This window comes from Myiozetetes cayanensis, unplaced genomic scaffold, assembly GCF_022539395.1.
Source record: "Myiozetetes cayanensis isolate MyiCay16 unplaced genomic scaffold, myiCay2020 scf4, whole genome shotgun sequence".
Classification (NCBI taxonomy): domain Eukaryota; kingdom Metazoa; phylum Chordata; class Aves; order Passeriformes; family Tyrannidae; genus Myiozetetes; species Myiozetetes cayanensis.
In genome coordinates, this window is record NW_026087631.1 from 30,765,885 (window position 1) to 30,793,390 (window position 27,506).

General features: G+C 39.4%; 1 protein-coding gene across 3 annotated transcripts; it reads left to right on the forward strand.

Annotated features, from left to right (window-relative positions):
- The first annotated feature begins 189 nt into the window (after positions 1–189).
- Positions 190–27,498, forward strand: FSD1L (fibronectin type III and SPRY domain containing 1 like). Of its 3 annotated transcripts, XM_050328413.1 has the most exons (14): positions 190–295; positions 4,462–4,557; positions 5,475–5,606; positions 6,167–6,268; positions 8,248–8,270; positions 11,776–11,897; positions 15,238–15,447; positions 15,770–15,868; positions 17,631–17,757; positions 18,704–18,736; positions 21,932–22,029; positions 22,469–22,720; positions 23,089–23,177; positions 24,057–27,498. In XM_050328413.1, the coding sequence occupies exons 1-14, from the start codon at positions 281–283 to the stop codon at positions 24,174–24,176; spliced, it is 1,518 nt and encodes a 505-aa protein (XP_050184370.1). In that variant the 5' UTR covers positions 190–280; the 3' UTR covers positions 24,177–27,498. The 3 variants fall into 3 exon arrangements, with proteins under 3 accessions (XP_050184370.1, XP_050184371.1, XP_050184373.1); XM_050328414.1 differs by lacking the exon at positions 18,704–18,736 and having other exon boundaries at positions 24,057–27,497; XM_050328416.1 differs by lacking the exon at positions 18,704–18,736 and having other exon boundaries at positions 21,935–22,029; positions 24,057–27,497.
- Positions 27,499–27,506: the final 8 nt, after the last annotated feature.

Sequence of the window (27,506 nt, forward strand, 5' to 3'; positions counted from 1 at the left end):
GTACGCATTACTGACACTAAGCAGGCTCAGTACGCCTGACAGACACTCCAACCCCGCGCTCCTGGCCCAGGACACTCCTCCTCAGACCGCACCCCGGCCCGGTCGGTGTCGGGACTCGAACCCGGGGTGCCGGCAGCGGCGGAGGGCGCGCAGGCGCGCGCACGCTCCGTGCGGGCGGGGCGGGGCCGCGCCTCCGTTTATCCCGGTTGGGGGGGGGAGCGCATCCCTGTATCCCTCCATCCCGCATCCCGCCGGCGTCTCTCCCGCTGCCCCCGCCGCCATGGACGAGGAACGCGTGAGTCCCGCGGGGCCGGGCCGGGCGGGCAGCGCCGGGACTCGGGGTGGGGGTTAAGGGGTGGTCGGCGGGGCGTTTTCCCGGCTGTGTTGGCGTTTCCCGGCGCTCGGCCTGACTGCCGAGGCGGGGGGTGGTGGAGGAGGGAGTTGTATGGGAGGGCAGTGGCGCAAGAGAGGAATTCGGGGGATACGCATTCAGAGGGGCTTCCCCGGGTCTGCCCGCTCCTCGCCGGTGTTGCGGGAGCAAGGAATACCTGCAGACAAGGAATGTTTCCCTCTCTCTGGAGACATCCTGGACCTACCTGGACGCGTTCCTGTGCCACCTGCTCCAGGTGACCCTGCCTGGGCAGGGTGGTTGGGCTGGATGATCTCCAGAGGTCCCTTCCAACCCAAAAGATTCCCGTGGTTCTGTAAGGAAGTGCGGCAGCTTGCGGAGCCCTTTCACCCTGTGTTATCCCTGTCGTAAGTGATTACGGTGCATGTGTAAGCCCTTCTGTTTGCCACTGATGCAATCTAGAGTTGAAGGGAATTAATGCATTAAAGCGTTTTGTGGCGTTTCTTTTCCCGGTGTATCCTGCCCTACAATTTACTCCTTCCTTTACTTGCTATCACCCCCCCTTGGGGAGATCACTGGCCAAGGGTTGGGGCTTTCTAAACTGATGCTCCTCTGCAAAAAGTTGTGACTTAGCCTTTTGGCTCTCAGTCTCTCCGTGCAAAAGGGCTTCTGTTACTGTCTCTGTGAGGACTGTGCTTTCGGCAGCTTGGAAACTGGCTTGTGAGTGGCGTCAGAGTGACTTAGCGCTACTGATGGCTTGAAACTTACAGAATGGGGGTGTTTGCTACTTCAGTTAAGTGTTTGTGCTCTGCCAGAGGAGAAGCTCCTGCCTGAACATTCTCACACCATTCAAAGAGTCGCAGCTTCTTCAGGCTTAGCCTCAGGTCTCCCGTAATAGAGTCTTCGGGTGTCAGAGTTATCAAAATAAATCCCTTAAGAGGGTGGTACGGCAGCAGGTCAGCTCAGCCTGGGACCCAAAACAAATAAATCCCCTCCCAGGTATACTCTGATGACTTTGCACCTGCACCTCACATGCGCTTGGTCTGGTGCTGATTTTTGGTCTGGGGTCCTCTGACACCTCTTGGGATTCTTTCTCTGTATGCACACAGGCAGGCTCTTCACTGTTCTTACATTGTTGAGTTGCAGTTTCTGCTGACAACTGTATCCTCCTTGTCTTCTGGTTTGTGCTCCCAGTGCACCTGCTTGCTGGTAGAGCATGGGAAGCTAAAAAAGCCCCAGACTTGTGGTAAATTTTACTTTACTTAACAACAACTGGAACATCAGTATTTTATCAGTATTCACATCAGCTTCATATCCTAAAGCCAAAACCCAGCACTGTGCCAGCTACTAGGAAAATTACTGAGGAAATTAACTCTGTTCCAGCTGACAGCAGATCTTGGTGTGAGTTCACAGCTTGTGGTCAGCAAATCCAGCTGCTCATCCTAAGCAAGCACTATGCCAAATCACACAGTATTGTAACTCTGTATAACTCATTCTACTTAAAACTTATTTATGCTAAGCAACTAATGTCTCTGAACATGTACTTTGGAAGGTGAGATAGATGTGAAATGGCAATAAAGTGTGCTTCTGGTAGGAACTATGTGAATTTGAGTCTGTCTTTGCCTGATCTATGTGAGATTAGTCTCTCTGGAAGAGGAGTAAATGAGGGCTGCAGCTGTCGTGGGTACTCTAAGTGGATGTTTCTGAATGGGGTCATGTTTGAATTTCCATGCTGCGCAGAGCTTCTGAATACAGTAGCAAAGTTGTGGTGGATCTCACTTTACAATACTTTCTCTAACAGTATTAAATTTGCTACTGTCACCTGTACTGTATGAAGTTCTCCTTCAAACTTTGGCAACTTCAATGTGTTGACAAATGCAGAAGATTAAATTAATGGAGGTGAAGTAAGCATGTCCTCTTTGAAATTTGATCTGAATGTGAAGGTTAAAACGTCTCACGATTTTGTCCTAGGCCCAGGACTGCTACAGAAACTGCTCTGTATGCAGACAGGTCATAAGCCTTCAGTATGATCTTGAGCAAGTTGATAGCTTCCCTCTTGAATAGAAATGCTATAATTGTTTAATTTACCAAAGTTTACTCTTTAACTTTTATGAGGGGCCTCTCTGCGTCTAGAAGTGAACAGCTGTATTCTAGTTGTTGCTATGTTTTTGCATATCTGAACACTTTTTAAGTTATCTTCACACATAGATCTTTGTCTTTAATCATAACGTATAAAACCCAACAACATTGTTCAGCATTATATACAAGAAGACTTTTTTTTCCCCATGTGTTGCAACTGAATAAGCCCTAAGATCCTTGCTGAAAGAGGATTGTGAGTTTCTGTGTTCATCCAAATTGACAGTTCTGCTCATAGGATCTAAGGCTTATCTCCAGGCTATCTGGCATGTGAAAACAATTGCCTCTGGTCAGTGGTGAATGCAGAAGCAGCTGGTTAGACAATAGTGATTCATCTGCCATTCTAATGTACACAAAACTGCCTTTAGACATGCTCAGTTTTCACCAGACAACAAAAAAGTTCAGTAATGAAGTGGTCAAGACTTGCCTACTCTTGTTTCTGAGAGAAGCCAGGATCTTGTTTCTGTTCTCAGAGTCCTTACTTCAGCCACTGTGAGCTGGTCTGTTACCTCTGCATGTTAGACCATCAACACCTGTGATAAAAGCACTAAAGTTTCAGATTCCTCTGCCAGTGGTTTAACTTTGTGAGCATGACACCAGAAAACAGTGGGCTGGGATACTAATAAATACCTAATTGCAAATTTGTTGGAAACTGCTGAGGAAGGGATCAGAAGAAAGAGGAGGGAGCATGGCTTAGGACTAGGGGAGAAGTTCCTTGTACTGAATGTAGTGTTGAGGTTCCCTGTGGATGATGGGAAAGGATAAAATATTTTTCTTGCTTTCCAGCAGACAAATGTGATCTAAACAGTACATGGTTATTAAGGAATTGCTTGTGGAATGAACTTCTGCAACATCCCTTTGGTGGTTTGGCTGTTTTTAAAGCATGTTTATTATTTCTCCATGCCTTGATTTCCTAAATGTTGTCAAGTAACAGTGTTAGGTTGAGGTATTGAAACTCTGAGTCTAGTGATCAAAATTTATTAATTAGGACAGGGATTACTTTTTTTTTTTAAGACCCAAATCTAGCGTCTTAGAGTTAGGTTTACTTCCGAAACTTCTCATCAACCAGCCTGAAGTAAAATTACAGAAAATTCTTAGTTGCTTCCTCACCTTGTTCTTTATTTTTACTTACATATGGTGATATGCTTTGAGCTTTAATTGAACAACTTGACTTGAGTACCACACATTTATGTGTTTTTGTCAAATTCTTAGAATATGTGACTGACTACTCAACAAAATTAGCCTTGATAGTATTAATTAATTTAGAATACTTTTTGATATACGTAATAGTTTTGCCTGCTTGTATGTGTTTTGTAAGCTGAATCTACTGCTTTTTGAACGTCTGGATTAGTACATCACTGAAATAATGTTAATTCTCTTTCTCCGCTCTCAGAAAGCTTTCCTCTTTGAGGTCACTTTTAATTGGAATATATGACTATTCACCCAAACTATTTTGCCACTTGTAGAATAAGTTTACAAATCACTGCTACAGGTTTATTTCTGTATATAGCATAAACTGTCAGCTTAGTTATTTAACACTAGTTTCTTTCAACACTGGGAAATGCTAGTTTTTCCTCTGTGTTACCTTTTACCAGCTTTTTTAATTTGCTTTGTTAGTTCTCTGTTTGTTGCTCAAGCACTGCCTTCCTCATCTGGAGAAATTGTGTATGCCAGAGGTGTTCTGATGTAGGTGACTTGCTTAGCAAAACATGTGGAACAGTGGAGCATTATAAAACAGGTTCTTGACTTCCCTCAGACTAACACCTGGAGATCTTCAGTTCGGTGGAATGCTTCTTAGGCCGGTGGTATCCTTTCCCTTTTCTAACAAAATGCATTTCCTGATCTCATCAGAACGCGAGTTGAGTTTGACACAACTGGGACGTGTATGATGAGTTTTCATGTATGTTGAAATGGTGATGAACAAAAAAATCGCAAGGTGATTTTACAACCTCTCTCATTTGTTTTTGTAATTCTAGGAGACTCTGCAGAGGATTGTCAGTACTCTAGTGAATAAAAATGATGAAATTCACAACTTCATCGACATGCTGAACCACACAATATCAAATGTTCAGGTACATATATATTATGGCTCATAACTTGTAGCTGAGAGGGGAGCACCTTTACAGTTTAGTTAGTCCCAAACTGTATGGTGTCTAAGGGATGGGCTGTAAGAATCAAGTTCAAAATACATCTGCATGTCAGAAGTCTGTCTCTAGATTAAATGCGTGGTGATGTTGCATCTCACGAGAAAAGCTGTTGTAGAACTTCATTTGTATGGAAGAGAGAATCTGGATTCTGATGCAAGATCTCAAACTTCTGTTAAATGGAAGTACTCTGTTTTTTAGACTTCTACTCTGTTGGGCAAGCTGAAGAATGAGGTCATCGTGGTACTTGAGAGAATATTATTTGCTCTTTTGCTTTTTGGTAGTTGCAAATTGTTGGACTTAAGCTGAAAGTTAGGCCTAGCTGTTAAAGCATGTATATGAGCATGAGTTTTAGGTTCTTTTAGTCTGTCAATCAGCCATAAGTTGTTTCATGCTAAAGCTGAGAAAAGTTAACTGCAGAAATGGAAATTGTCCAGCAAATCTTTAAATTGATGTCTTTAGTGCAGTTTTTAGTATGAAGTGAAATCACTTTACATGGAACTGGATAACTACCTCCTTCCAAACATTTGCAAGCCATGTATAATTGTGGGAGGGAAATGAAGCCTTTTCTTGGCATGGAACGAAACTGCCACCTATGCTGGTTCTATGCAAGTTTGAGTATCATGGAATTTTCATGGATTTCAGTATCCAGAGTTCCGCTGTAGTGTCTGCTTAGGATTTGTCCATTGTTCATAATGCTTTTTCCCTTTTGATAAGTGGAAGGGCAGTCACAAGGTATCTAGTGGTCACGGCAAAACATCTGTGGGCAAATAATGTGAGTTTCAGTCTAAAAGGCTAGTTTGCATCCTCTCCAATGTAAACAGCATTTTCAATTCTCTTCTTAGCTAAACTCTTCCAATGCAATCAGCGAGCTGGATGAAGAATTTGATGGTCTATATTCTGTATTGCATGAGATGAAGGGGAGTATGGCCAACACTATCCAGCAAGAAGAGGCTCGTAAAATTCAAGCTCTGCAGGTAACTGTATAACTACATTTGTAAAATTCTTTTAAACTTCCTCTGTTCCCATTCCTCTGCTATTCCCATCTGTCATATAGCAATATTGATTTTTCAGGATTGTCTTGTGACAGTTTTGGAGCTGGTTGGGGAAAAAGTCATTGCCTTTTTCAAGGCTACTGCTACGATAAACACTGTCATTTGTAGATGAGTAGTATGCAGTTCTGTAAATAGAAATTGTATGCACAAGAATACAAGTGTTTATTTCTTTACTTTTGAAATCTTGATTTTTTTCTGGGAGAAACAGGCCTTGAAATTAAATCTGGCTTTTAAATGAGACTTCACCACCTATCCAGCTTTTTCCCCTTTGGAGTTGTAGGATGTGGCGTGTATCACTGTGCACTTGTCAAGCACAGTGAAGTTTTGGTTGCATGCTGTGTCAGAGGTAATCACCTTGATTATATAAGGTAATAAGTTGTTACAAATGCATAATAAAGCCATATAGTTTCTAGGACTGGTACTTCATAAACCACTTTTTTAAATGTGAATACATCAAATTGTTCTCTCTGTTTTTGCTTCAGGATCAGCTTAGCCAATGTAGTCACGCCCTGGAGAGTTCTGAAGAGCTGCTGGAAATTGCTGTGCAGTCTCTGGACATAAAGAACCCTGCAAAACTCTTAGAGGTAGAAAACATTGAGCAGATGGGCGTAAGGCAGATGTTGGTATCCATCTCCATTTGAAATATCCTTTCCATTACTCTCCTGGACCCTGTAAACTTACCAGGTGTACTGACAGTAAGGATAGAGAAGCATATAAAAATACAGTTATAAAAATAAAGTTATTGCTCTGTTGAAGAAGCCAAGTCAAGCACTACAGTCTTGAATTTTTATGCAATTTCTAACAAAATAAAGGGGTTTTTTTGTTATTCAGAGTGAGCAGGGAAGGAAAGCAGTGCCTTCTCCCAGACAACTGCCATTGTTAAGGAAACTTGCACTGATGAATCCAGGAAATGAAGGTGAAATAAATCTCTCTAAAGCTGAGTAAAGACTTGGAAAATGTGTAATGGCCAGCACTCAAAGTGACCTGTTCATTCCCAGTGCTGTTCCACAACACTTGCAGACAGTCTCTGGATTCTGTCTGTGGGTGATAAGATCTTGATGACAAGAACTTGATGCAAACTGTGGATCTTTAATTTGTAACCCTGAACTCTGCAGCTGTGTTGAATGATCTTGCAAAATATGGATTCAGTTCAGAACTTAAGTTTAAAACTGAATTCTGTATATTCCCCCAAACCTCCCAATACATTTGTGTAGACAAGAGCCTGGATTTGGGCCTTGCATTTTGATACCAATACAGATAATTTGTTCTTTACCACAGCAGATTTGTAAATCAGGTAACGTGTATCTAACTGGAAGAATATGCTTGTAAGTAAGCAGTTCCCCACATACACTGAATCAGTACAGTAATGTTTGCTACAGTAATCCTTGTGGTAGTAGTGGGATCAGCCACACCAAATCCAAGGCCAAATTACTTCTTTTCTTCCTGCATTTTAGTGGGAACAAGGACACAAATCTTGTTAAAAGAGTGAGGAGGAAAGCTGTCTTACTGTGTCGGTTTTAGCTTTTGGCAGCATGTTTGTGTGCTGTCCTGCTTTCTGGGTGTCAGCTTTGATTTATGTAGTTTGAAGAGCAACAATTCCTTAAGCTGAGCATTTTTCTTAGGACTTCAGTTGGAGTTGTCCTTTCTGTCTTGTCACAGTGATGTGTAGAAAATAAAGTTAGCTCTCTGCAGAGTGTAGCATATATTTTATTGTAAGTTGTTTCATTTCAGATATCTCTAATACTCTTTTCCAATAAAAGAGACTAAGGAAAGCTATTTGAGTGTTTGTTGGGGGGAAAGTCTCTTCAAATTTGGAGTCTGAAGCTTACAATACCAAACAGCAATAACACTTTAGTTTAGGTTTATAACTCCTCTTGGTGAAGGATAGGAATTTTTGTCTTTCCAAGTGCCAATTAGTCTTTATCTTTGAAACATGTCATCACCACTTCTGCATCTGCTTCAGGGGTATCATTTAAGTGCTGGGAAAAACTATGTCGTTTTTGAATAGTGGCACACAGAGACAATGTTCAGGAAGTTTTGTTGGAAAAGTTTAATAACTTTCCGAGTAAAAGTTAGAGCAAGTCCTATTTTTTCTTGTTTATCAGAGCATACATCCTATGATGTGTAGCCAAACAAGCCATGTGTGGTCACATGCCACTAATAAGCACTTCATAGCTTCACAGAAAATACCATGGTAGCTAAATGTTGCTGACTTAGTCCTGTAGCTCCTTTAAAATGTGATGGGGAGTAGACTTCTCTTTGTCAGTTCAGTTAAAAAGACAAAGTCACACCCAGGAAGTCGAGTAATTCGGAATTGGTTTGGTGTGGTTCTTTAAATCAGTGATTTTTTTTCTCAGGTGAGATGCTGTTGCCATGCTAACACATGCTATTAACATGCTTAATGGGACAATCTATTCTGATAAAAATGTTAGGCTCACTTTGATCTTAAAATCTGAGCAATGCAGTGGAGATGGTTCTCAGCCTTCTTGCATGTTACTGCCATGGATACTTGCATGGAAATACTAACTACTTTCTCTCTCTCTTCTTCCTGACATGCATCAAGGCTGCCAGACAGATCAAAGATAGGTACAGTACAAAATCTATCACTTTTCCATCTTTGAATTAATCTTATCGTTGAAAACACATTTATTTTGAAAGGGCCATAGTCAGCTTAAGTCAAATTTGGTGACTCTTTCCTACGTGTTAGCTATCACAACTCTTGAAAGAGAACTAAAAACTTCTGTGCTGCTCATGTAGTGTTTTTTCTGGCTTTTCATATCTTTAAATAAATAGAAGGTTTTAATGAAGGGAAGTAGAACTCTGTATCGGCTACTGCTGTTATGATTAAGTCTTTAAATATATATATGTATATCAATTATTTTTAATAATAAGCTTATTAATAATACCTCATGGCTGAAATTTAATGATGTTTCAAGCTGACTCTGCCCCTTTAAATTGTGAGAAAATACTGTTATTTGTTTATTTTTCAAGTACTTAAGGACTTTTGCTAGCTAATTTTCCTTCTGAATGTCAGAAGTCTTGTAGCCGTTAAAATATTTCTGGTGACATCACTTTGACTAATGACAGTGAAATTATTTTTTCTGGTATCTTTTCTTTGAGCTGTGTTTTCCAACTGCTGTTTAAAAAGCAAAGCTTTACTGTTTCAAAATAAATGCTAGGGCCATTCCTTCACTTGGAAGAATGTTAACTGTATTCTAAGAGTCTGACCTTCTGATTCAAAAAGCTTACTATGATGTATATAATACTTTGAAAGGCAGCTGACAGGGTGTTTTCAGCATATGTTGCTTTTATGGACCGAACAGTTTGTCTTTCAGTTTACAGGTTTTTCAAGGAAGGGTCTTATGGACTAAATTCTCTTAGGTTCCATATAAGATGAGTAATTGCTAAAGAAATAAAACTTTGCATTTCCAAAGGTAAAGATTTAGGGTTCTTAACAAATCAGAGGGAAAGTGGATACTGGCAGTGATGGGAGTCTTAATACTTTTTATCAGTAGTAATTTCTGGTTTCTTGAAACGCTGTGTCACCTCATCCTTTGTGGTTCTCTATGACTGGTGTCTCAACACAAGTTAAAAAGCTATCTGAAGCTGACTGTTCCCTGGTGTTCTCCTACTGCTACTCAGAGGATTATTTTTCCTTAAGGAGAGATTTACTCTACTGTAGTGGTTTTGAGTCCAGGCCTTCCTTGGTAACCAGGTTGTAACCAAGGAACCAAGGCCATGTTCCCAGTATTCCATACAATTTTTACATAAGCAAGGTATAAATAAGAAGGGAGAGGAAGCTCTCGCTCTCTTTCTTCCGGTCGACTGAAGGCGAAAGTTCTTTGCTGTCATTGTGCCCAGGCGAAGGAGTGAGGCCTGGTTGGCCTGGAGAAGCAGATAGTGCCAGCAGTTGTTTGGTGTGGTTCTCTGCTATCTTGAGGAAAGTATTTGGGTTTTGTCCACTTTTCCCTTTCTTCTGTTTTTCCTTTCCCTTTCCTTTTCTCTTTTGGGGGGTTCCCTGTGGGTGATATCTTGTATATAATTTTAAATATATATATATAAATGTGTGTTACTTGGAATTTGGTTTGGTTTGGGTTCTTTTAATTTTGTATAGTCTTTTTGGTCTGTCCGAGAGAGGGAGAGGGAAGGTTTTTTCGCTGTGGTGCAGGCACTTGGCTGGGAGCCAGATCCAACCTGGGACATCTACCCATCTGGCTGAGCAGTGGAATGTGCCAGGCAGCCCATACAGAATTTGAGAACATGAACCCTGTCTTGGGAAATCGACTGACTTGTATTTTATGATACTCATTTCAGTCTTGTGTCCCAAAATTGTAATGCTTGTCACTCCTGAGATATATATATATATATATCTATATCTATATATCTATCTATCTTTAATACTAAACTTGATATTTCCTCCACCTTCCTCACTACCAGATTTTTTTGTTTTTCACTATTATTTGGTGTATCTGTGGTTAGCACACTAGTGAAGTACATGGTGCCTCAGAGGGAGTGATATGAACTAGGTATTCTAAAGGTGCCACACATCTGTGGGTGTCAAATAAATTCAGGTATTTACAGTTGACGTTTGTAGTGTGTATAATACTTTATAGTTCAGAAATTTATGGGGTTTTTTAAGTTGGATTTGGGACCTGTGTGCCGTTGGAATAAGTGTTATTCAAATTCTTCTGCATGGCCTGATGTCTTCAGAGTCAGAGAACTATTCTAGAAACTTATTTTTAGTAGTGTAGTTGGAGTGCAGAAATACCTTGGGAGTATTCAGAGCAAGTACTGAGCTAAGATTTCAGAAGTGGAAATGGGAGCACAGGATGGATCATGGAGGGATCGCATGGGGGTCATCTGGTCCAACCTCCTTGGTCCAGCAGGGCCATCCCAGAGCACATGACACAGGATTGTGCCCATACAGCTCTGGAATATCTCCAGTGAGGGAGACTCCACACCCTCTTTGGGCAATCTGTTCCAGTGGTTGGTCACTCTACGGCAAAGAAGTTCTTCCTCATGTTCAGGTAGAACTTCCTGTGCACCAGTTCCTACCCATTCCACTTGTGCCGTTGCTGGGCACCCCTGAGCAGAGCCTGGTCCGTCTTCTGACCCCTCCGTGCAGACACTGACAGACACGGATGAGGTTCCCTCTGTGTCTCTTCTTGAGACTGAACAGGCCCAGGTCCCTCAGCCTTTCCTTGTCAGAGAGATTCTCTGGTCCCCTAATTATCTTTGTAGCCTCCTCTGGACCCACTCCAGGAGCTCCATGTCTGTCCTGAGGAGCTAGGAACTGGATAGAGCACTCCAGATGTGCCTCGCAGGGTTGAGTCGAGGGGCAGGATCATGTCCCTGACCTGCTAGCAATGCTCTTCCTGATTCACCCCCAGATGCCACTGGCTACTTTGGCCCCCAGGACCACTACTGGCTCAGGGACAGCTTTTTGTCCACCAGGATCCCCAGGACCTTCTCCACAGAGCTGCTTCCTAGCAGGTCAACCCCCAACCTGTCCTGATGCCTGGCGTTATTCCTCTCAAGGTGCAGGACCCTGCACTTGCCTTTGTTGAATTTCAGAGAGTTCTTTGGTATATCTTGTAAAACATGTCTGATACTTGCATGTTCCAATCTCTAGTTCGAACATTTCTTCATATCCTGATAAGATCAGACACAGATATGAAATCAGCATAGTCAGCTTGTTCACTGCTGTTTAGAAATGCCTAAATGTGATCCTGAGTCTGTGGTACTTTAGATTTTTCACACTTACTGATTTTATGTCAAGTGATACAGATTTTTTTTTTGTCTCTTATCCAAGCTTTTCAGTAGTAAAAAGTTTTAAGCTGTTCTCTAGTTGCCTCTAGTATTTATTTGCCTAGTAATATGGAACAATTGGGAACTTGCATTATTATTCTGAGACAGTCACAAACTTTTAATTTTTGAGTGTGCTAAATGGTAAACAATTATGTGTTAGAAAAATGTTCTGCTCTTTGATCAGTAGTTTGACGTTAATGATACAGATTATCTGATTGCTGTTTTGGAAAATGGCTTAAACGATGTAAGATACATTCTACTAATGCTTCTTTCTTGACTTCAGTGTCACAGTGGCTTCAGCATTCCGCCTCTCCCTGAAACCAAAAGTTAGTGACAGTATGGCTCATTTGATGGTGGACTTCAGTCTGGAAAAGCGCATGCTCCAAGCTGTGAAGTTTTTGCCAGGTAAAAACTGTATGCACTGGGTTTAATTTGTTATTACATGAAACAACTTACTTTATTCAAACCAACGTAACAAAAGAAAACTGCACCTCTTGCACCCTTTTTCAGAGTACCTAAACTCATTCTCACTCATTGCATGCTAAATTGAATACCTCAAGGATAGGAGTTTTCTGTGCTTTTGTTAATTTCTACATACGACAGGATTTTGGAAAATAACACTGACCTCAGAAGTGAGAGTGAGTCTTCTAGACCGTGTTTTTTTCTGAGTTGTCAGTTCTCTTTACTTTGTGAAGGTCCTGAAGTTTCTCTTGATGCTCAGTGATACTCCAAAGTCCTGATCCTCTGCAGTAGTGTTATGGATGGAAATGTAAACTAATACATCACTTTCAAGAGTGATGAAATGGTCTGAAATATAGGAAAGAGGTAGTTTACTAATGCTGTGATATTACCATAATACAAAATGTGTATTGATGCATCCATTCCTGACAGGAGACTTAGGTGCATTAGACCAGTATATATCTTTAATGTCTTTTAATTCTTATTGCTTCCCTATTTAGAACACTTTGCCCTTGACTGTTACCGAGAATATATTGACAGGAATACTGCTGGCAGCGATGCAGATTGTTCCATCTCTGGGTCACTGATCCAAATCTGTTAAGGACTTGGCAGCATCAGTTTACATCTCTGCCTGTTTGCCTTGGATGCTGCAGATACAGTATGTGGTAGCAGGTGTAGTAGATAACCAGTGTTATTCCTAGTGGTCAGCTACCAGTGTCCAGGCAGAAATTCACCTTCTAGTCTTAGACTCTTGGTGTCAATCATTGCTCTGTATTCCATAGCTCAGGGACCAGGGTAGTAAGCTGATCACAGTGTACCTGTTTAACAGGAACGCGAGTGTAAAGATCTAACAGCAAGTATGAACAAAGTCTTGTGTCTGGATAGAGGTATTATTTAGTACAATCTTTCTTATACTTGGATTTTCCTTGTTAAATACATAGGAATTTAAATTGTTTGGACCTTTGATTTTTTTAAACAGGAAAATTGACTGCTTGGGTATCAATCTTGCTTTTTTTTCTGCTATAGTTCCAAACTTTCAAATTAGTCAGACACCAAATACTCATAGCTTACACTGTTGCAGGCAAATTTGCACTGAGCATTGACAGGCCTTCATACATCATGAAATACTAATGTCCTAGTCTGGGAAGTTGAAAATGGGTTTCGTGGTGTGGTAATTTGAACACTACTTACCAGAGAATTATGCTGAAGGCTTGGTGTCATCCCAGGCACATATAAGACTCTTTATCTGATATCTTTTGACAAAAATAATGGGAGTAAGTAGCTAAACTTAAAGGTATAGGAGCTGAATTGCTTGTCCTAATCTTAATTTTTCTTTTGCCTATTAAGGCATCTTATTGAATTAATTTCAAATTATTGCTGGATGACTTTGATGGCAAATGCATGTAATTAACACTTTGTTGTAGTTTAACCCCAGCAGGTAGCTAAGCACCACAGAGCTGCTTGCTTACTCGCCGCTGCCATGGTGGGATAGGAAAGAGAATGAGAAGGGTAAAAGTGAGAAAAGTTGGGGGTTGAGATAAAAACAGTTTAATAGGTAAAGTAAAAGCCGTGTGTGTAGGTGAACTTATCTCCATCATAGGGACTTGGGAGGACAAGATGCCATCACTCTGAACATCCCTTCCTCCCCTTCCCCCCTCTTAATTTATGTGCTGAGTGTGACATCACATGGCCTGGAATATCCCTTGGGTCAGGTGGGGTCGCCTGTCCTGGCTGTGCTCCTTCAGCTCCCTCACTGACAGGGCGGTCTGAGAAGCAGAAAAGGACTTGATGCTACTCAAATTAACTAAAACCCCTGTGTTATCAAAACTGTTCTCATCACAAATCCAAAGCACAGCACTGCACAAGCCTCTGTGAAGAAATGTAACTATCCCAGCCAAAACCATTGCAGGCTTGAATATTTTTTGTTTTCTGTCTCTTCTGTGCTGCTCACTTGTTCCCAAGCATTTTAAACCTATAACACCACCTGCAGTGTAATTCCCACCTGGCTTAAACTGCAGGGATGTGAGGGTAAAAGGGTGTGTTTCAGCAGTGCTGCGTTGAAATATTTGAAGAGATCATGAAGAGAAGGTGTGAAAGTAGTGTTCATAAAGCAAGTTAGGCCTTCTGCTTCTAGTAGAACTGCTGTAGCTCTAGGAGATGTCTGTATCTAGAGGGTAAAATTACACATCCCTAAAAGACTGGACCATAAATAATGTGAAGTTGATTGTCATCAGTCATTTTGGAGGGGAATCATAGATAACAATCTGTTCAGGAAACAGTTATGCAGAAAACTGCATAAAGGCAAATGTGTATGTAATTAGGACTTGGTCACTGGGACCTCTACAGAACAGCACAGTTAAGGGCCTGAGGGGTATGAAAGATGGTTTTTGACAAGAAAAGAATCTGCAGGTCTGCCAGTTTCACAGATGCATCAGGATTATCCTTTTTTGATGCTCCTGCTTGGTACATTGACTTGCAGACCACTTTCATGTCTATTTCAAACTTTTATCAATGCTGAAACGAAGGAAAAGATTTTTGTGGAATCTTCCTCCAAAAAATGCAAACAGTAAGAAGTCTTTGTCACTTCCTTCAGCTAAAGTCTTCCTTGAGTGTACTTTAGACACTATAAATAGTATGTAAATGCCTTCTTTTGCAAAATGTTTTTCACAGACTGAAGTGGTCCTTGATTTCCTGGAAATAGACTTCTGTTGTATATAAACAAAACTTCAGCCTTTAGTGGATCTTTGGAATTGTTTCCCCTTCTTTCAAGACAAGGGTTGAAAAGGAAAGAACATTAGGTGACTGTCGAGTGGTTAGTGGGAAATACTATGTGTCATTAGAGAGAGTGTAGTGATTTACAGGAAATAAAAGTGATGCTGTGTGAGGGCTGCAGCTGTACTTACCTTCCAAAGGCTCAGAAGTTTGCTTTTAATGTTCTTCCTGTGCAGTATTTATTCTAAATGTAGGTTCATAATTGTAAGTCCACTCTACTTCTTACTGTTTCCAGAGGGGAATCAGCCTTACTTGCAGACAAAACAAATATCTGGATGATTTGAAGCAGATGCTCACTCTAGAACTAATGTGTACTATTCATTTAGTAAAATGCATGTTAAATAGAAGAAATGAGTAATAAGTCTTATCTTTGATAATGCTTTGCTAATGGAACAGATCCTCTAAAAAGGGGTGTTACTAGGCCAGGGGAAACTTCTGGGTTCTGTAAATCCAAGGAGAACAAAGTAATACTCAGTCCATTGTAGTCTTCAAACTGACCTGTGTGTTTGTGCAGTCCCTAAAGCTCCAGAGATAGATGTAGCAGCATGTCTGGTTGCTGATAACTGCATAACAGTATCATGGAGGATGCCTGAAGAAGACCCCAGAATTGATCATTTTGTACTGGAGTACAGGAAAACGAACTTTGATGGGCTCCCTCGACTAAAAGGTGAACAGCACTGGGAAGTGATCGACTACATCAAAGCCATGCAATACACATTATCAGGTAAAGGTCTTTTGTACTCCAAACACCAGAATATCAATATAACTATTTATGCTTGGAAGTTTTGCAAAATACCCCTTTTCTGCCTGTAATGAAGCTTCCATTATATCACATTAGTCTTGGGTGCTTTGTATAGTAATAGCTCTGTCTTTTATTTTGACTTCAGGGTTTTTTTTTAAAAATCATGTGTTAAGTTCACACTGATATTTAAGCATTAAGTTTTTTGCAATACTGAGGTAAATGCAAGAGAGCTGCATGGAATAGGCCTTAGTCTTGTAAAAGTTCTTGGTAATATAATTTCTGTTTCTAAACATTTGCTTTTTAGGTCTGAAATTTGATACAAAATACATGAACCTTAGAGTACAAGCTTGCAACAAAGCTGTAGCAGGGGAATACTCTGATCCCATAACTCTGGAAACCAAAGGTAAAATTTGAAAGACTAAACTTAGCTGTAGTGAAAAACCTATACTTAAACTTTTCTTCCTTCTTTATGAACCTGTATGTTGAATCTGCTTCACTGAAACACTTCCTAAGTAGAAGGGAAAACGACCATCTCTATAAAGGATTAAGAAGCATATTGGCACAAAGCTATGCTTTCAGCATTCAGGCCCTGAAAAATGGGATAATACTGTCAGCTTTCTCCAGCAGAACTTGACATTGGCTCCTTTGGTTGTGGATTGACAGTGCCATGTGCTCCTACATCATGCCAGCATACAGCAAGAGAAAGATGAATGTTGTGGATGAATGACTCTTGGGGCATCTAAACAGTTGGTGTAGTTATCTAGTTATTAGTGACAGATACAGCTTTCTGTAACAAGAAGGTGCTGGAAAGGGTTAGGGTGTTTTTTGGTTTTGTGGTTTTGGGGTGGTTTTTTTTTACTTCATAGCTGTAGATTCTAACCACTGTCAATATTAAAAAAAAATAAGCAACTTCAAATTTGCTAAAGGTTTATAGTCACTGTGCTCAAAACTGGTTGATGTGAGGACTGTTAGGATGGCTTCCTAACATCTTTTAAATAAACTAGCAGAAAAAAATCCTGGAAGTGATGTTTTGTGAGAGAACACAAGTCTTAACTATTAAGGTGGAGATATTGACCCTGTGACTTGAGTTACAGCCAGGTCTGTGGTGTAAAGGGCAAAATGACTGGTACCAACTATATAAATTTATATGTAGATTCTTTTACTTGTGGAAGCTCTTTCATAAGAACAAAGCTATATGCAATTTGAATGAGCTAATGGGCATTCTGATAACTTTCCTAACATTATTTTAATACTCTTAAACAGTACTCATTGTCAGACACATAGTATCCATTTAATAGCCACTTACATTCCCTATTCCATTAACAGAAAAGTAATTCTGGTTTTGATTGTTTGGGTAGTTACCACACTTCCCCTATTATTTTCATTATTTATGGGTGAACATTTAGTTCACTTTCTTTAGTAATCCCTCCATAGAAAACCAGCTTCCTCATCCATGTGATTACCTGGCTGTTCTTTACATTTGTGTACTGTTGAATTCTAAACTCCTAAAAATCTCGAGTATACTCTCTTTCACAATCAGACTGTAATATCTGTTGGTACTAGGACAGTTACAGAACAGTCTGTAAATATCTTTAGGCAATTTTGCCTGTTGTATTAGTTTTGTTTTCTTGCTTGAAGGGCTTGGCTGCCACAAATACCAAGTCTCTTCCTGCTCCATGAATCCTCTGCTGTTCTTGTATCTGCAGTTGACTTCACAATTCAGCATTGTCTGCCTGGATGTGCTACCCTGTCTACTGAGTATTCCCCAAGTTTGAAGTCCTCATAAATCATAAACACATTGTTGGAGAATCAGTGCTGCCGAATGTGGAAAATAAGCCTACCTTTTTAAGTAATTCATTATTATAAGAATCTTGAGTAGGCTGTTAAAAGAAGCAGCAACCACTAGCTGAATTTACTTGCTGACTCTGAAGCATTTTAGAGATGATAATACTTACTTTGTAACCTGTGTACTGAAAGCAAGTTGATAGGCTTTATTTCAAGGGCTCCTTACCTTGATTACAAGTGTCAGACTGAAAAGCTGATTTTTCTGTTATGTCTAATAAGTCTGTGCTGCAATTTTACTGCTGCTTGTATCATTTTTTATGAATAGTCAGTGTTGTGAGAGCATTATGCCATTTCACTGTTTTCTATTTTATCTTGACCAGCATTTTTGTTCAGTTTGGACAGTACTTCATCTCACCCAAACTTGAAAGTTGAAGACACGTATGTTGAATGGGATCCCACTGGAGGCAAAGGCCAAGAAAAAATAAAAGGGAAGGAAAATAAAAATAGGTAAGAACTCTGTTTTTGCAAATGTCTGGGATACCTCCTCTGTCAATTAGAAAGCACTTGAGGACAATGGGACATGAGAGGAATTTTCATTCAGAAATCTTTCTCCAGAAGAAATCTTAATTTTTCTTTCTTTACCTTCTCCTGTCACACAGATGTGGAGGCTAGTATTGTGTCATAATTGTTAAATAATATTTATTTATTTTAAAAATAAATTTTTTAGGCTTATCATTCAAGGTTCTGAAGTAAGTTGTAGATGTGGTAGATTGACCCTGGCTAGCCACCAGGTGCCCGCCTACCTGCTCTATTGCTTCTCCTCAGCTGGACAGTGGGAGAGGAAATAGGATGAAAGGTTTGTGGATTGCAGCTTCCTCCAGGGCACTTCCACCTTGAAGTGTTTGATGTAATCTCAAACTCTCACTGGTCAGGGAAAGGTACCAATAAAACAAACCCGATAGCAAAAGATAATGAATAATGAAACATAACTCTTTTGGAAGTGGCAGAGTTCGTGGTAGATTGTTACATGTGTGCTGTTCTGAATCACTGAATAAATACTGTTGGAAGAACATTATTAGGTCAGTCTACTCTTGGCTGCGCCTTGAATATATCCAAGGATGAAGGATGTGTGGATGAACGTGTTAACTCACTGGCCCTCTGTTCCAGGCTACCTTCATGGGAGGGGAGGAATATCCTAATACTTGACTGGAATTTGTGGTGCAATGAGTACCAGGTGCCTCTCAGTGTGCACCCCTCTGAGAAAAGCCTGGCCTGATCTTCTCTGTTCCTGTCACATTGTTAAAGACATCAATTAGCTTTTGTATTCCTCAGGCTGAGCAAACCCAGTTGTCTTTTGACAGTGCCCCAGTCCCTTAATTGGTATTTAAAAAACGGGGATAATTTACTGTAGTAATTGAACAGTTCTTTAATGCCTACTTATTTCTGTCGACAGTGGCCACAATCCTCTGCTGAAGAGCAATAGAAGGTGATAATATACCTCTTATTCCTAGGATCTAGCACCTAGTTCTTTGGGGGATCTGTGCTACTTTCCTTTGCTTGATGACGTGAGAAACAAATCTAATAGCCTTTATCAGTAACAGTGCACATATGCTTTTAGAAGTTATTTGGAAGTTTAATTCGGATTTGTAGAGATTGTGTTTATTATTTGTTTTCCAGTGACTGGAAGAGAGCCTTTCTGGAAGGATGCATCCTAGTGTGTATGAAACCTAAATTGCAATGGTTGGAAGAGCATTATGTATTTTGATGGTGATACAACGATCCCTGTTATTTACAGACATATTGAGGCTTACTTACAGGATGATTCACTAACTTTTTTTACAAATGTAGGAAAGATCTCCTTTCTGAGAACTTCAGAATATTTTTTGGTTCTTATTTTTGAATCTGAAAACCTCTTTTCATCTGAACTTGTTCTGTAGCTTTTACTAGATATCAGGGGGTAAGAAGCAGGGGTTTTTACAGGCTCAAAAAAGATGAAATTTAGCCTGATGACATGTAAAAGGCTTCATAGCAATTCTAATTGCAGAACCAATTGTTCAAATGAGAGAGAATCTTTTTTGAGATGTAAAGTTAGGTAAAATATTTTCCTATTTCTTGTGCAGTTGTGGGTTTTTTTAGGGTAAAATTTTTTCTTTTGTTTAATAAAACTCCTTTTTGAGAGATTACTTCTCCTATTTTTGCTCTCTTACTTTTTTTTTTCAGTGGTTTAGAAGTTGTGGGGACAAAATACATGCCTGGATTTCTAATTTTTTGTAGATTTCACTCCCCTATGTTCATCTATCAGGTGGATCTACCTTTGACTTGAGATCAGCATTAAAGAAAAGCTTGTGTAGGCAAAACAAGCTCTTAAAGTTGTGTAGTATCAATAGTTTCACTACACAAAGCATATCAGTTCCTGCTCAACTAAATTTTAAAAGTGTATTGGAGGTATTACTACTTGCCCAACTCTGGGAATCTTATATTTTGGCCTCTCTTTGCAAAAGCACTTCCCTAGTGTTCTTGCCTTTGCTTTGGTAGAAGGACATGGTCACATGGTCAACTTTACAACTCAGACCAACCTTTTCTAGCAGATTTAGATGAGCTTTATTCTGGTAGGAGGCTTTTGTTTCCTGTTAAGAGCATCTGTGGAAGGTCTGCATTAGACAGAAAATTTGGAGTTGACTCCATAGTAGATGGGGAAAAAGTTGCACTACAATTGTTTTAATGCACAGTTTTTAAGGGTTGGAAACACACAATGGCAACAAAATACTTAGTTATCTGTAACTTATTAGATGAGAAAAAAAGCCTCTGGATGATTACTGATATCCCTCCTTGACCTTTCTTCTCCAAAAGAGAATACATATTGCTTGGAGTATGTTTTGTGTGCTGAAATTGTTGAGAAGACAGGGACTAACTGCAGGACTGTAGGCAACCATCCTAAAGCCATGATTTAAGAATATTTGGCCACTGAACAGTGGAAGAAATGTGTCAGTTACTGACTGTTAAAGACTGTGCTGCAGTGGAAAATGGGCACAAAACTGCTATAAAATTTGCTACCTTTTCCTGTTGCAAGGGAAACTTCAGCACTGAGGAAAAAAAAGCCTGAAAAAATGTTTTTTGAAGCTTTTATGTCAAACATTTAATGTAATTTTCTCAGTTCTTAAAGGCTATTAGATTTTGAGAGGACAAAGCACATGCAATGGCCATTTACAGATGAGCAAAATAAATTATATCGGGAACCTTTTAATGCTTTCCTAACCTTGAGAAAATACTAGCAAAATACCTGCTTTTTTTCTTTTGGTGATTCTCTAAATGGCCACATTGCTTTCTGCATAACTCATTTATACTGGATCTAATAGAAAATTTTGAGTGGCATTTGTTGGAAGCGTGAGTGGAAGATGTCTGATACACATGAAGCAGGATGCAATCTGCAAAGAGTAATGGTTCCCCTGAAATTATGCTTTAATTCTTGGCTTTGCTTTTTTTTTCCCCCCTCCCCCTACCATGCTATCACTTGTTAACTTTTTATTTGGTAAGTAGACCACAGTATCCTCCATGTTTACAAAATTCAAAACTACTTGATGTGGTACACCTGCACAATATTACACTTATCCCCTTCATGTAACTCTTGTCTGCAGTTTGCAAACATAGCTGTCGTCTGATCACTGTTGTCAAATTTATGTGCTGAATGGTGATGAACAACTTTTTCATCAGTGATTTCTTGTAGAATTCTGTAGCTGGGATAGAACAAACCTAGTCATGAACTGGATTTTAGCATACTTATGTATGACAGCATAATATCACTCAGTTTTTGATTCCCATGTGGCCTTATTTTATGATGGTATTAAGCAAAAAGGGACCCTTTCTAATCCTTTCTGAAATGCTATTTGAGAATAACTCCAAAAAACTTGAAATTAGCATTGAGTGAAGCGGAAAGGAAGCAAGCTGTATTAGTGGACGTTAAAGTAGCAAATAGCTTTACCAAATACTAGCTGAAGGATAAGTTGAAGAGTAAACTCTTTGTGTGTGTTAACTCTTCTGAGGCTAATGAGTTGTAGGCTAGGGGATGTGAAATTGAAAATGACTTCTCAGGGGTATTTCAGAGACTGATTTCATACTTACGTAAGGTCTTTTTCAATGAAATTAACCTCTAAACTGCATAGCTATTTCTGAAAAATTAAAATTTTTTTCTACTGATTACCTTTAAAATAGTAATCAGATGTGATTTCCTGGCTATTGAGGAATATTGCATATAACCTTCACTTGATTTAATGGATAAATTGCTTAGAATTATTTTCGAGGGTCTAACAGAGGTTAAAAAGGAAGTTTGAAAACTTCATTAGGTTAAAATTAGTCTTTTATACAACTGATTGCTCATTAGAATATTCTCCAGCATGAAGTGTGTTTCATTCAAACCATGTGCCACACATTTGGTTTTTTTACCCCCACTCCTGTGTCTGTTCCCATCTACCTTTGAACTTGTTTATTACAACATCTTGTATTATTTTTCTGGCTGTCACCTCTTCCCCCGTCCTTGTGCATGCATGCAAGCTGTGAAGAGCTACTAAGTGGCTGAACTAATGTGTCGTTTCAGTAGCTTTGCGTGTCTGTGATTGACTTGGGAACAATTAGAGGTGCCTTTCTGTAGCTGTGTCCAAATCTTGAGTGGTTTGTCTCTTTTTAGAAGCAATGCAGCATCTCCGAAGAGAGCCACCAACAGCCCAAGAGCTTCAGCCAGGGGCAGCAGGGATCGCTTTGCTGGTGAATCCTACACAGTGCTGGGTAAGGTGGACTTGTTTGCTCTCCTAAAGGTGTGGTGCTGTGGAAAGGGCAGATGAGGCAAGAATTTAAGAGAAACTTTGTACCAGTTCAAGGCTGCTTAATGAACGTTGTCCTTCCCCATTTGCCCAGAGATCACCAGAATTTTGTGCTACAGTGTCTTCAGGTCTGTTGAAACTCTTTATTACAAAGCTCTTAGTGACTGACATTCACGGCTGTTCAATGTAAACTGATGTTAAATATGTATCAGCTGATTATAAACACAGTCTCATAGTCTTTTACATTTATATTCTAGTGTACTTTTTTATAAATCCTTATAGTTCAGATTTTTTTAATGCCTTCACTTTAAAACAAAACAGAGAAGACATCACTGATACCTGTTAGGAAGGCAGCATTGTAAGATACACTCAGTTACAGTAATTAAATGTATTTCTTTTGGTAGGAGACACTGCTGTTGAGAGTGGACAGCATTACTGGGAAGTGAGAGCCCAGAAGGACTGCAAATCCTACAGCGTGGGAGTCACTTACAGAAACCCAGGGAAATTTGACCAACTGGGAAAGACTAATTCAAGCTGGTGCATCCATATCAACAACTGGCTGCAAACCACATTCTCAGCAAAACATAATAACAAAGCAAAGACTCTTGATATACCTGTTCCAGACAGAATAGGAGTATACTGTGACTTTGATGGAGGTAAATTACAGTCTTAGGGGATTTAGGTAAAAACTTAATTGACTGTCTGTGTGGAGTTGGAGCAGTACAGGGCTGAAGCAGTGCATTACTTCAAGAATGACAGTCTGTTACGAAAACACAGACCCAGAGCTGTTTGTATTCTAATTCTTGTAATGTCAAATGACCTGAGTTCATCTGTGTGACACAGCTACGAATTGTGAACTTTTCTGTGTTGTGGACTGGGCTTAGAGTGTTCTGGAAACCTTTCCCTGGGAAAGAATAATTTTTTTTTTTTTTTTAAGTTAGATGGCAATAGCATCTAAGCGTGTTTAAATGCTAATGTTTAGACTGTGTTTAAACTGTATGCCAACTTGTTTTCTTTCTCTTAGGTCAGCTCTCATTTTACAATGCAAACTCAAAGGCGCTGTTACACACCTTCAGGACTAAGTTTACCCAACCATTACTACCAGGCTTCATGGTCAGTATCTGTAAAATTTTGTCCAGCTTATTGCATTGAGTTCAGTTTAAGTCAGAAGACTTAATTGCTTTGTCAAGAAGGAAACTGGAAGCACTGGTTTTGGCTGACTAGTAATTTTAAAAAAATTTTTAACTCTTTTCTTTTTGATTTCATGTGGTGCTTATAGTAGCACTCCAGTAGAACTTCACATGCACACAAGGGCAAGTTTAACTTCAGAAATATTGGAATGTGTTAACCTTCCCTCTAGCATTGCTAAGACTGACTCATTAAGTCAGTTCCTAAGTAGCACAAAATAATATATTATAAATAAAACCTAACATTTTATAACTTTAATTTTGTAACTATATAATTTAATACATATTATGTTATAAATATATGTATATAAAATAAATAATATATTAGGAATGTAACAAACAATATATTAGAAAATATATAATATACTTATTATAAACAAAACATTATTTTAGAAAATAAAACATATTTTTTGTGTTTACATTGACATAGTTTTAGCATGACATGGAAGAAATGAGCACTGCTGGAGCATAGTGAGGTTGTTGCTTTTCATTGTCATTTGAAGTACTTGCTGCTGGCTCATTGGCCTTCAAAGGAGTTTTCCTATTAGGAGCAAGTCTTTTTGTATAAAATCTTAGCCTTAGTTATAAACTTAGTCATAAAGCATAGTATGTGAAGCATCTTACATGTATGGACTTAAAAATTAGCTTGTCTTTGATCAGAATGTTTTACAGAATGCTGTAATGAGCAAGAGAGAAGATGTGCAGCTGCAGGATAACTTTTGTGTTAGTTCCATTGTGGGGCTTGTGGGATGGGAGGAGAGAGAGAGATTTGGTCCATAATGTAGATTTTTCTTTTTCCCCTTAGATCTGGTGTGGAGGGCTCACAGTGAGTACTGGATTGCAGGTACCAAGTGCCGTGAAAACCCTTCAGAAAAGTGAAAATGGATTGAGTGGCTCAACAAGTAGCCTAAACAATGTTGCCTAGTAGTGTCTGTTAAACATTGCTGTTGCTGAATGTTGGTTTTTTTTCTGTGTAGCTACTACTCACAGAAGCTTGTGAGCATTGGATTAAACTGGGTTTGCTACCTTCTGCTGTTTAGGGCCTGGGTACTGGTGCAAAGGTTTGAGGATAAAGTGTTAGTAACCTACTGGGAATCCAGACAAATGTCAGAAAACTGAACTGTTGCCTATTTAAAAAAAAAAAGAGAAATCAAAAGCTGTAACTGTGTACTTTTCTAATACTCTATTTAATAATTTTATTATGGACTCAAATATTAGTTTTGTTACAGATGTTATTTTTCTATGAAGAATATAGCAAATACCATTTTATTAGCTCTCCTAATATGACTTATTTAACTTTATATTTTATTATTACTAGGCTTCCCATTAGAAATTGTGATGTCAGACATGCATTTTGAAATAATACTGATTTGCTGGCTTAGCCTGGCAAAATATCACAGCAGCATGAATTCAGAAGCATATTAAAAGACTCTGTAGGCCTGGTATGAAGAAACAGGAAGAGCAGACTGTGATTGTTTTGTTTCCTGATATAAAATTTTCCTATTTCCCCATGAGTAATTCATTTAAAAATCACGTATATTGAGGTTGGCTCCTGTTTGTCACAAATTACAGAAAATGTAACAATATATTTAAAAGCATTCTTATGTCCTCAGTGAAGACACCTTATGATACCCAGCCATTGAGCCAGGAAGTATTTTGGGGAAGAGGTTCAGAACCAAAAGATCCAGAGCTGTCTTTTTTTTAAAGCTGCAGAATGGTACCACTTTCTCAAAAGCCCTCAGCTTTAAGTCCTCTCTTGGCTTTTGAAATGTTGAGCCAGGGTGTTCCATCACTTTGACTCCTAGTTGGAAGCTTAGTAACAATAGTCAAATCATTCATAATAATGGGAGAGCTAAAAAAAAAAAGTAAAAAATCATGTTATATTCTTCATGGAAAATTCCAGCTTGTCAGTGAGAACTACTGGTGTTGTATAGATTGTTTAAATCTGTTTTCTTCCCTCTAATCAAGTCCAGGAATGTAGAAATAGTTTTCAGGTACACACTTAACTCAGCTGTTTCCTAACTGAAGATTATTTCTTGGTATCACCTGAAAACTTTTGTGTAAATTCATGCTGATAAGGGTCCATAATTAATTGGCTTCTTTCCTACTGGGCCAATGTACTTTTTTCTTATGTGTCTCCTTTAGCCCGTAAAAAAATGAACATGCTAATTATGTTAAATCTTACTATCAATGGCTCCTTCCTGTCCATCACAATTTCTCAAGAGGAGAAGAAATTCAACTTCTAATAAACTGGCTATGATGTTCAGTGGGAAGTTAAAATTAACAAGAAAATTAGCTAGGAAGTTTTAATTTTTTTTCAGAAATCATGAAGTTGACAGGATTAAGGTTGAGCCCTTAATGTCTACTTTGCATTTGGAACTTGAGCATCTCTGATTATTTGCATTGTTAACAGTTACCTGTAATCTGTTTTTGCAGAGAAGAGTACAAAATAATTCCCAGTTAAACTGTACCTTCTTCTGCCAGTTCAGTGACTGGGGTCTTGGGGCAAAGATACTCAGAAGTGACATGGTTCTTAGTTAACAGTGTCTGAATCTGTTTCAAACATTATCTGCATATGTTGTTATCCCAGTAATCTATGTATAATCCTTTTCTTTTTACTGCAGTGTATTCCTGACTGGGAGTTTTAGGGGATCAACTGCTGGGAATTCAGTTTTGAGGCCTGTTCTTCTCTAGGACTGTGGTACACAGACATCAGAACAGGCTGACACCTCCTCACACCACCTAGCCACTGGCTTGATCTTGGGTATTCAGCTGCAGTTTTTTTTTCCTTTTTGGAAGGAAAGGGAATGTTTACAACAAGCTAATGTGTAGTAAGAACAAACAATGACTAATATCCAGCCCTATGTAAGAGCATTTAAATTATCTTTTTTTTTTTTTTTTTTTTTTTTTTTAGCAAGCTGTAGCACAACCTGCAAGGTAGATTTGATATGCACAAATGTAAAAATGTTTTTTTTTTCTTTAACATTTAGTTAGAGAAAAGCTTGGAGTATTTCATACTGTGACTTGTGACTTGCAAGTTTTGGTTTAACTGTCATAGATGAACATAACATGTGACTTTTTACCCTTAAAAGGATCGATTTGTAATATAATAGTTTGCACAGATGTCAAATTTTTGCTGCTAACATCTAGTCCAATTTTTTTTTTTTTTTTTTTTAGTAAATGGGGATATGAAAAATTGCCTTAAGCACTTTAGATTTTTTTTTTAGACTGTTGATTGGTTTTTTTCCAGAACTAGTGTCTCTCCAGTACCCCTCATCATACAATGATGAGCGATGCCACACTGCTTCCAGTGATGTTTTGTTGCAGTTGGTGCAAGTTCTATACCCGCAGCTGGAGAGGGACATCTGGAGCCCATGTGGTTACCTTTTTCCTATGTGAATCCATTTCAGGGATTTGAGGGGTTGTTCTTTGGTAGTGGATTAGACCTTTTGAAGGTCTGTGGTTGAAGCCAGCAGGCATGTTGTGCTTAATACTCCGAGTCTCTCTACACTGGAGCTGATGCTGTGTGGTGGCAAAACAGAAGTATTCTGCTCTGTGACCAAAAGGAGGAGTTCAGTTTGTTTGTTTTTTTTTTCTAAATAATGATTGCTGGTAATCTTTCAGAGTTAAAAATATTTCACAACTACTTATGAGGAACTAAAGGGTTTCCTCTTGAGCTCCTAATATATCACATGAGTGTAGCTCCCATTTGATTCTGTGGAAAACAGTATGAGAAAAACTGCATGAACTGCAACAAGGGATGTCAGTGTCAGTATGATTAAAAAAAAAAATCCAGGGGATATAGGTGCTTCTGCAAACACCAAATATTAAATAAATGGCAAGAGGTGACAGGTTCATTTCTTAGCTGCCCTCTACGCAAAAAAAAAAAAAAAAAAAAAAAAAAAAAGGCAAGCAGAGGCCAGTGTATAAATTCTGCTTCCTCCCTTGTTCCGCGTTTCATATGAAGAATGGGGGGATAATCTGGAAGAATATTAGCCTTTGTCAGTGTTTCGTTGGAGGATGGTGGTTCTTGGGGGGACAGTCGTCGTGGGGTGACCTGTGTTGGTGTTATCCCCCAGCATAACTTTGTTCGGGGCAGGGGGGAGCCTGGGCGGGTGTTCCCCTCGGAGCCGATCCCGGTGGTCCCCCCGTGACCGAACATCCCCGGACAGGAGATGTAGCGGGGCGGGGGGGAAGGGTGGTGGTCGCAGGGCAGGGAGGCGTGCGTGTGTGACACGGTGTTTTGTACTAATAC